We start from the raw sequence: 10,430 nt of genomic DNA on the forward strand, positions 1-10,430 counted from the left end.
TCTTTCAAATAAATATGAGGTGATAAGTAGGTCTCCTAAAAAGATCCATGGCTTGTCATTGGAAAATTTTGATCCATGATAATCTATAAAAAAATAAAGAAAATTTAGGCACGTTAACTTGATTTTATTGACACATTGACAAAAGAATATATATACGGTGACTACAATTTTGAAAATCTCATCCCAAAATGTTTTGGGTAGTTAGGCCTGTGAACACATACATATGATCTTTTGCATAATGATGCGATTCATCCTTTCTGTAATTGAATTATGTTAAGATGTACCAGGAACTGTCATCTCATGTTGGATGTCATATGACCTACAATAATCATTAAATAATTCTATATACTCACCATAATTATTCGATCTTATACATTTCAATTGCTTTTCTATCTCCCTTTCAACTCTAGAATGAAACTATTTAAGATATTAATAATATGATCTTTGGTCTTCATAGCATAGGTCTAAATTTTTCATGAAAAATCATCTATAAAAGTGACAAAATAAAGTGCAACACTAATACCAAGAAATTAATAGATTCACTAAGAGTTTTTACCCTCAAAGAACCACATACATCTGTATAAACCTAGTCTAAGGCATGCATTTTTTTTAGACAAAGTAGGACTAGCAAATGAATCTTTGTGTTATTTACCAATCAAACAATCAATACAAGGGTTCAAATATGTACCTCTGAGGTTTGGCAATACCTCTCTCTTGAAAAAAGCTAGCAACCTCTTCTTGCTCATATGTCATAATCGCCTATGCCACAACTCAATGCTGAAATCTTTCTATGTAACATTCAGTTGCTCACCATAAGCTTTGGCCTGCAACATGTATAAGGTGTGATATTTTTTTCCATAAGTTATAACAAGAGAACCCTTAAGCTTCCATTGCCCTCTGTGAAATCTACTATCATCATCTAGTCTTCCAACTAAAATTAAATTCATCCTCAAGTCAATCACATACCTCACATCCTTAAGCATCAATTCATAACCAAAGTTGATCTTTATGTGGATATCACTCATGCCAATAATGTTTGTCGTACCATAGTTGCCCATCTTGACAACACCAAAATTTTCAAAACTGTAGGTAGCAAAAAAACTTCCTTCATTGTGTAGCATGATAAAAAGCACTTGTGTTAATTACCCACTTAAGATCCTGACACACAAAAGAAAAAATATTATGAGAAAAAGATAAAATCAAACAATCACCACCCTACACTATGGCCGTAATATTATTCTATTTATATTTTAGGTTCACAAGTTTTCTGATCAAGAAAGTTTTGTTGTCAGCTATTTTTTTTTCATAGAGACCTTCCAACTTTTTTCAAAGAGAATATGCAGGATTTTCAGTAGAAACATGATGAAAGACACTGTCATTGAGCCACTATCGAATAAACCTAACTGTTTTTCAGTCTAATCTCTTCCACTCATCATCTGTCATAGTTGTGGGCTTTGCACTATCTCCCGACAAAAGTCCATACAAATCTTTGTAATACAAGAGATATTCTATTCTTGGTTTTCATATCATCCAATTGTTTCCATTCAAGCTAATCATACAAGAAACACTACTGGCCTCCATGTTCAAACATAAAAATTAAATCACAAAAACCCTACTCTAATACTAGTTGATGAGATATAAAAAGAAATAAACTTTTGTATATCAACAAATACTCGTAAGCCATAATACGCAGCGGAATTAAATGAAATCACAATCAAATAGAACATCATATTTATGTGAAAAATCTCTTTAACGTGAAGGGTAAAAACCACGGGGTAAACTGTAGATAATCCACTATAAAAATAATAAATATAAAATCTTAGCCTTTTGCCCAAAACTCAAGTAATAATCTCAAGAAAATAACTGTAAAATAAGGATCGCCACTGCATAATATCCAAATTTTTCCCAAGTAATCATAGCAAGAATCTACCGTAGATCTAATAGATAAAAATTGGATGATTAAAAATAATCTCTATGTGTTGTTCTTATCTTTTTCTCTTTTCTTCTCTTGTTTTACTGTTTTTTTCTTATTTTTCTCTTAAAATCGTAATCATCACACCCTCCTAAAAGTTAGATAAAGGAGATGAAATGTAGGCTGTTAATGCCCACTATGAGCTAAACACGTGGGCTGTCAGCCCAACGAACATATTCGTAGGCCTTTAAACAATAATCCTGTATAAAAGCTGCTAACCTGCGTTTAGAAAATATAGCATATATAGATTAATGATATCTCAAAATGTTAAATGGATGTGCAAAAGGCAGTCTTCAATAAATGAGAACATTTGGATGCCAATATTTACATCGTCTAGAATATTGAGATATTTGATACAATATCATGTTGTACTTGCATCAATTAGTAGCACCAATTAGTCTAACAGCTCTTGCAGGATTCGATTCTACATCATTTCGTTGTTATGTTTATTTGGGGCATTCATCATCGACCTTCAAACATCGTGATCGACACATTGTTGATGGACAACGAGTCCTGCTTGCTCGTCGAGGAATCGGGTTCCAGCGGCCCTCTCATGGCAACAAAGCCCGGTTGCCTCGGCTGCGGCAGCAGCGCGCTGTCGCTTCCCAACATGAACAGCACCGTCGACATCGTCGGTCGGTCCTCCGGTCGCTCCTGAACGCACAGAAGTCCGACCTTCATGCACCTCAAGACTTCCGCCTTTGGGTACGAGTCGCCGATGGCTTCGTCGACCAAGTCGAGGCCTTTACCTTCTCTCCATAGGCTCCACGTCTGAAGGCAATCACTGTTAGTGGCACACCGAGGGAGGAAGACGACGATGAGTTCTTATACTTACGTATCCCAGAAGATTGAGGTTGCGGGACGAGTCATAGATTCCTCTGTTCTTTTTGCCGCTGATGATCTCAAGTACCAACACGCCGAAACTGAACACATCAGATTTCACGGAGAAGATTCCATCCATGGCGTATTCGGGAGACATGTATCCGCTGCAGTAATGGTAAGAGTAAGAAGCGTCTTTGATTCTGCTGGTCACGATGCACATGTATTATGTGTTCTTGAAGTCTTACTATGTTCCGACGACTCTCTTGGTGTTTACTTCCGTTTCGTCCCCTCCAAATATCCTTGCCATGCCGAAGTCAGATATCTTGGGGTTCATGTGCATGTCGAGAAGAATGTTGCTAGCTTTCAGATCCCTGTGGATGATCCTCAATCTGGAATCCTGATGGAGGTACAGAAGACCTCGAGCAATCCCAACTATGATGCTGTAACGCGTTGGCCAGTTCAGCAACCAACCCTTGGCTTTATCTGAGCAACGATTCTCATGATGAGTGATGAATGGAGATGCAAAATGCCACGAGAAGGTGAAAGGATGAACTGATCACCAAAGATGAAGGAGTCCAAGCTTCCGTTGGGCATGTACTCGTAGATCAACATCCTTTCTTCTCCTTCAATGCAGCAACCAAGAAGGCGAACAAGGTTACGGTGCTGCAGCTTGGCGATCAGCACCACCTCGTTCTTGAACTCATCGAACCCCTGCACCGATGTCTTGGACAGCCTCTTCACAGCTATATCTTGCTCGTCCTCCAGCTTTCCCTGCGAGCTTCTGGTTGAGAGCAGACAAATTGGGTGAAACTGTAAATCGCGAGACTCGGTCGATTCCCTACCTTGTACACGGGACCAAATCCCCCCTCGCCGAGCTTGTTTTCCATGGAGAAGTTGCCTGTGGCGTCTGCGACCGTTCCCAGATCGAACAACGGGAGGTCCAAGTCCTTCGCTTCTGTTCCTTCATCGTTATGTCGCTCTGTGAAGGAGGTGGCCATGCCTGACATACCTGCTGAGTGATAACAACAGATGATGAAGGATTCCTCTCTAGTGGTAGTAACAAGGTAAAGAAGAAAAAGTGTTGATGGTACATCTGCTGCTTCTTTTCTTCCTTCTCCAAACACAGCAACCGACCAAAGCTAGGATTGAGATGAAGAGAGCAAGGATCACACTGATCACGGTTAAATGGATCCGGTGATGACTTGATTCTGAGTCTGAAATATCAACATGCTCATATGAAAACAAGAACAAAATTATCTGTTCTCCTCAGAAAAAAACCTTCGAGAAACTTGCAGTATATATTAGCATGATATTTTTAGTACCACCACCTTCAGAGATGTCAAATACTGCTTGTACTAATTTTCCTATGAGCTAAATATCACAAATGGCAACGAGACCGAGCTGTACATACCTAGATCGGCGGCCGCCGCCCTGACATAGAGATCCTGTCCTCCACTGCCGAACACCCTCAGATCTGTGAGATTAGTACTCCATAGTAAGCACCCGCTGCCGCTCCCGCTGATGTTGGCTTGAGCGTAGGCCGTGCACGAGCAATTCTTCAAACACTTAGCTCTGCACTGGTCCAGGGTCGTGCCGACCCATTCCACCGTCGAGCTCGACGTGTCCGGTAGCTTCGCTCCGCTCACTAAGACGAACCCGTCGGTCCCGTTCCGGCAGTCTACCTCCGACTTCCTCACGCACCCGTCGGAGCCGTCCCTGAATTCCCAGTTGGTCGGATTCTTCGGCTGGAACCCCTGAGGGCAGCCGCACAGCGGCGGCCTGCTGGTGTCGCAGACGGCGTTGGGGCCGCATGGGAAGATGGTGTCGCATGGGTCCATTGGGGCGTACCAGATAGGGTTCCAGAACTTGCTGTCGTCGACCCACAGCAGTCGCTGCGCGGTGCCGGAGTGGTTCATGACCAGCCTGGAGACGATCGATGCGTCGATCGTGTGGAAGACGTAGACGACCTGGGTGGCGTCAACGAAGAACTGAACCGAGATCTTGTTGTAGGACACCATCTGTGGGATGCCGGCGAACCGCACCCCATTCCATGGGCCACCGCGCCACACCGGACGCGTCCCTGACCATTCAAAGACCTGGGGATCGCCGCGCAGATCGATGCCGAAGGTGTACTCTCCCGGCGCCGGGTCGATGGCGCTCGCCCACGACGTGAGCGTACGGTTGAACCCGGTCGTCAGATTCCACCCGAGCTTCATGCCCGGCAGGAGCGTGTCGGTCGGGTAGTCGAAGCTCTGCCACGCAAAGCTGTTCGGATCACTAGAAATACCATCCGCCTCCCTGACGACAAAGTTCCCATCGTCGAGGAGCTGCGCCACCGGGTCTGAAAGAGCGAGCGACGGCGAGGACCAGACGACGGTCGAGTTCTCGCCGGTGATGACGAGCGTTCCGTTGGCCGCCACCGATAGGCTTCCATGGGTGCGGGTGACAGGACGCTGGCGATTGGCGACCCACACCACCGTTTGGCCTGAGATATTGTAGTACCATATCCCGATATAGCGGCTGTCAGAACCGTTGGGGCTAAAGAAGCCCAACGCGAAGCTGCCGCCCTTGGAGATCAAGGGTTGCCCGCCGTCAGCGAGGGGGTGGTCAAGAGTCAAGGTGTCAGCTCCATTGGAGGGGGAGGAGAGAGTGGTGTGGAGGTAGAGAAGGAAGGAGGCCCAAGAGAGCCTCCTCATGGTCAATTGATTATTCCTAGTGGTCTAATCTCAAAAGCAAGTCGAATGCTGTACATTTATTTGGTTGGCGTGCTTGTGGAAAAAATGTAGTTTCTTTCACTAACATCATCGCAACGTCATTTACTTGTTTACTCTCATTTGGCGTATTAACTTGATTTCTTCCGAAAGGGCAATGGTGACTCATCGAGACAGCCAACATGTCATTTCAACTTGTCGACATCGCTTCCTCTTGTTTTTATTTTTTAATAAATGATGGAGATTAAATTCAAAATTTTATGATAATTATTATTTTTTTTTTGTAACTAAATTAGCTGACATCTTTAGTACCACACAAAAAAAAAAAAATATATATATATATATATATATATATATATATATATCGGATAAAGTTTCAAATTCTTAATCTTATTTTTTACTTATGATAGATAGGACTTAACCTTATCAGACAAATAATATGACATCGAGGAAAGCTTTCACTTGACGCCGGAGGTTACCACACGACATTGATTAGAAAATTGATTCGATAATCTATTTGATTTGGCCCATACGGTGGCCACGCGACATTAATTAGAAAATTGATTCGATAATCTCGATTGATATCAAACCTAATTATGTGTTGAACAATAAAAATTTATCATGAAATAGAGCTAAAATTATTCTATATGAATCTAAATTATAAAGATTCAATTAAAACGAATAATCGTGTACAAATCCTAAAGAATTGTGTTATATGTAAACATCGAGAAGTAAATTAGTCAGATGTGGAATGCCTTTCATTCTACTATTGCATGAATCCAATTATGATTGAATGGCCTAACAGTGATTGATGAGGCTTGTGTATTGACTCTTTCAAATAAATATGAGGCAGTGAGGTCTCCAAAACACATTGACCCACGGCTTGTCATGTGGAAAATTTTTATCCATGATAGTAACCCACAAGGAGAATTGAGGCACATTGACTCACGTTGACTTGACTTTAGGAACCCACATCGACTCTTTCGAATAAATATGAAGCGGTGAGGAGTCCTAAAATGATCTACGACTAGTCATGTGGAAAATTTTGATCCATGATAGTCTACCGAAACAAGGAAAGATGAGGCACGCTTACTTGACTTTAGTGACCAACATACCCTTCATACTATGTAAATAATAAATTACCATAAATATTATACAGTATATTTGTCTTAGTGCATCAAATTAGTTAAGAGTTTTTATTTGTCTTAGTGCATCAAATTGTGGGTTTACTATACAAATTAGTAACTTAAGTTTTTATACTGAATTAATATTTGATTTGATATATGACGACGACCCCGTCCCGATCGGACCATTGCACCGGACCGACCCCGCGGGCTCGAGGGACGCCCCGGAGAGATCCCCGACATCCGGACCCGAACCGAGTCGCGTCGGCCCCGAGGCCACGGCTCCAAAGTTGTTTCCCACAACAATAATCTATAAGAAAATAAGAAGAATTTAGGCACCTTAACTTGACTTTATTGACACACTGACAAAACAATATATATACGGTCACTATAGTTTTGAAAATCTCATCCCAAAATCTTTTGGGTAGCTAGGCCTATGAACCGTCATCACTATTATCCGATCTTATACATTTCAATTGCTTTTCTATCTCTCTTTCAACTCTAGCATGAAACTCTTTAAGATATTAATAATTTGATCTTTGGTCTTCATAGCATAGGTCTAAACTTTTCATGAAAAATCATCTATAAAAGTGATAAAATAAAGTACACCACTTATACCAAGAAATTAACAGATTCACTATGAGTTTTTGCCCTCAAAGAACCACATGCATCTATATAAACACAATCTAAGACATGCATTTTTTTTAGATAAAGTAGGACTATCAAATAAAACTCTATGTTGTTTACCAATCAAACAATCAATACAAAGATTCAAATGTGTACCTATGACGTCTGGCAATACAACATGTATCTCTTGAAAAGAGCTTGCAACCTCTTCTTACTCATGTGTCACAATCGCCTATATCATAACTCAAATCTTTCTCTGTAATATTCAATTGCTCACTATAAGTTTTGGCCTACAACATGTATAAGGTGTGATATTTTTTTCTATAAGTTATAACAAGAGAACTCTTACTAAGCTTCCATTGCCCTTTGTGAAATCTATTATCATCATCTAATCTTCCAACTAAAATTAAATTTAGTCTCAAGTTAACCACATGTCTTACATCCTTAAGTATCAATTTGCAGACAAAGTTGGTCTTTATGTGGATATCACCCATGCCAATAATGTTTGTCGTACCATAGTTGCCCATCTTGACAACACCTAGTAAAAAAACTCCCTCCATTGTGTAGCATAATAAAAAGCACTTATGTTAATTATCCACTTAAGATCCTGACACATAAAATAAAAAATATTATCAGAAGAAGACAAAATCAAACAATCACCACCATATACTATGTCCGTAGTATTATCCTTATCCTTTGACTCTGTAGACTCTACTTCTTTTCTCTTTTTCTTCCTTTTCTTAGGTTGTTTATATTGATTCTTGTAATGTCCTTTTTCACCATAGTTGCAGTAAACAATATCTTTTCTTGATCTTGACTTACTTCTACTCATGTGTGAACTGCTTCTATCCTTAGACTTTAACCTTCATATGTTCTCTGAGATAAGTATCTATGAATCATTCTGAGATGTTGCTGAATTCTTTTTTCTCAACTCCTCGTTTAACAAACTGCTTATTACTTAACTCATGGTGACAACACCATATGACGTAGAATTATTAAGAGAAACAACTAATGTCTCCAAACTTTCTAGTAATGAACTGGGAAGTAATAATGTCTGCAACTTATTATCAAGAGACATTTTTATAGAGGATAACTAGTTAGTGATACTCTGCATTTCATTCAAATGCTCAACAATAGAAGCATTATATTTATATTTTAGGTTCATAAGTTTTCTGATCAAGAAAGTTTTATTATCAACTATTTTTTTTTCATAGAGACCTTCCAACTTTTTCCAAAGAGAATATGCAATTTTCAATAGAAACATGATGAAAGACACTGTCATCGAGCCACTGTCGAATAAACCTAACTGTTTTTCGGTCTAACCTCTTCCACTCATCATTTGTCATAGTGTGGGCTTTGCACTATCCCCCTGCAAAGGTCCATACAAATCTTTGTAATACAAGAGATATTCTATTCTTGGTTTTCATATCATCCAATTGTTTCCATTCAAGCTAATCATGCAAGAAACACTATTGGCCTCCATGTTCAAACACAAAAATTAAATCACCAAAATCCTGCTCTGATACCAGTTGATGGGATATAAAAAGAAATAAACTTTTGTATATGAATAAATACTCGCAAGCCATAATACGCAGCGGAATTAAATAGAATCACAATCAAATAGAACACCAAGATTTACGTGGAAAACCTTTTTAAAGTGAAGGGTAAAAACCATAGGGTAAACTATAGATAATCCACTACAAAAACAATGAATATAAAAATCTCAGTCTTTTGCCCAAAACTCAAGTAATAATCTCAAGAAAATAATTGTGATACAAGGATTGTCACTGTGCATAATTTTCAAATTCTTCCCAAATAATCACAGCAAGAATCTATATCTCATCTAACTTGAGATGAAAATTGGATGATTAAAAATTGTCTCCTTATCTTTTTCTCTTTTCTTCTCTTGTTTTTCTATTTTTTTCTTCTCCCTTTTTAAACAAGTTGTTGCTATAATTTTTCTCTTAAAACAAATCGTAATCATCACACCCTCCTAATTTGATATAAGGTTAAATAAAAGGAGATGGGTTATTAAAGCCCACTATGAGCTAAACTTGTGGGCTGTCGGCCCAACAAATATATTTACAAGGCGTTTAAACAATAATCCTGTATAAAAGCTGCTAACCTGCATTTAGAAAATATAGCATATATAGATTTATGATATCTTAAAATGTTAAATGGATATGCGAAAGGCAGTCTTCGATAACCGAGAACATTTCAATACAAATACTAACTAAGAGCAACAAATGAAGCACTATCGACAACTGCTTTGGGAAGTGAAATAACGAAAATGAAAGGCAGTCTTCAATAACTGAGAATTCACAGAGTGGGTCTTTTGAATTCCATCACTAACGTAGCATCTACAGTGAGATGGACCATGTAAAATACAAGAAACACACAACGGAGAATGACAGAACAACTTGTGAGAACCTGAACATTTTCTGGTTCACTTGCACAAGGTATAGGTATTTCAGTGCATGACCACATCCTCTCATTTCTTAGTTATAAGTTCCAAATGCAATAATAGTTGACTTTACAAAAAATATGATGCACAAAGACAAACAAGGCTTGAATGATGATTTTATTTTATTTTCACGGAATTCCCAAATGAGTTACATTCTAATCTATTCAATTTGCGGAAGGAAAAGGAACTAAATCCCTCAAACACAGCACGACCAGCACTCACCATATCTCCCCACATGTGACAGGTGACAGAAGTGTCGACTCTACTATACAATTCATCTCATCTGATTTCTATTGTACAAATCCGTGAATATATATATATATATATATATATATATATATATATATATATATATATATATATATATATATATATATATTAAAAAATATAATAATAAGTAAAAATACTATGTGTCATATCACACGTATCATCACTCATGTGATTGACTTACATGATATCTATGACTAGCACATCACAATATATATAGCATACAAGATAAAGTGATAAAATGTCAAATAATATAACAAGCAAAAAGAACATGTATTATGTTGCACGTGTCATCACTCACGTAATTAACTTGCAGGGCACATATGACTAGTAGTTCCTTAACACATGTCGAAGTCGATAAGGGGATTTTCAAACTCGACCCCTCTGAAACTTAATTTAGTATTAGGTGATAAATGTTCAGGGAAGTTTGAGTGTTCCAAGTC

The 10,430-nt window shown here is 38.8% G+C and overlaps 1 protein-coding gene across 2 annotated transcripts; it reads right to left on the reverse strand.

Annotated features, from left to right (window-relative positions):
- Nucleotides 1-2,237: 2,237 nt before the first annotated feature.
- LOC135587023 (receptor-like serine/threonine-protein kinase SD1-8) lies at nt 2,238-5,503 on the reverse strand. Of its 2 annotated transcripts, none has more exons than XM_065190574.1 (7): nt 4,206-5,503; nt 3,886-4,008; nt 3,637-3,803; nt 3,355-3,565; nt 3,040-3,277; nt 2,808-2,958; nt 2,238-2,743 (listed from the first exon to the last, which is right to left on the reverse strand). In XM_065190574.1, the coding sequence occupies exons 1-7, from the start codon at nt 5,488-5,490 to the stop codon at nt 2,435-2,437; spliced, it is 2,484 nt and encodes an 827-aa protein (XP_065046646.1). In that variant the 5' UTR covers nt 5,491-5,503; the 3' UTR covers nt 2,238-2,434. The 2 variants fall into 2 exon arrangements, with proteins under 2 accessions (XP_065046646.1, XP_065046645.1); XM_065190573.1 differs by having other exon boundaries at nt 3,637-3,806.
- Between the last annotated feature and the right edge of the window lie 4,927 nt (nt 5,504-10,430).

The sequence above is a fragment of the Musa acuminata genome, chromosome BXJ1-7 (assembly GCF_036884655.1).
Source record: "Musa acuminata AAA Group cultivar baxijiao chromosome BXJ1-7, Cavendish_Baxijiao_AAA, whole genome shotgun sequence".
Classification (NCBI taxonomy): domain Eukaryota; kingdom Viridiplantae; phylum Streptophyta; class Magnoliopsida; order Zingiberales; family Musaceae; genus Musa; species Musa acuminata.

Excerpts from the sequence above, each read along its gene's own strand:
- LOC135587023 (XM_065190573.1), bottom strand. The coding sequence starts at position 5,490 with ATGAGGAGGCTCTCTTGGGCCTCCTTCCTTCTCTACCTCCACACCACT. Across the intron at positions 3,807-3,885 it reads GAAGAAAAGAAGCAGCAGAT|CAGGTATGTCAGGCATGGCC; the intron begins GTACCATCAACA and ends GTTATCACTCAG. Across the intron at positions 2,744-2,807 it reads ACCTCAATCTTCTGGGATAC|ACGTGGAGCCTATGGAGAGA; the intron begins GTAAGTATAAGA and ends GATTGCCTTCAG.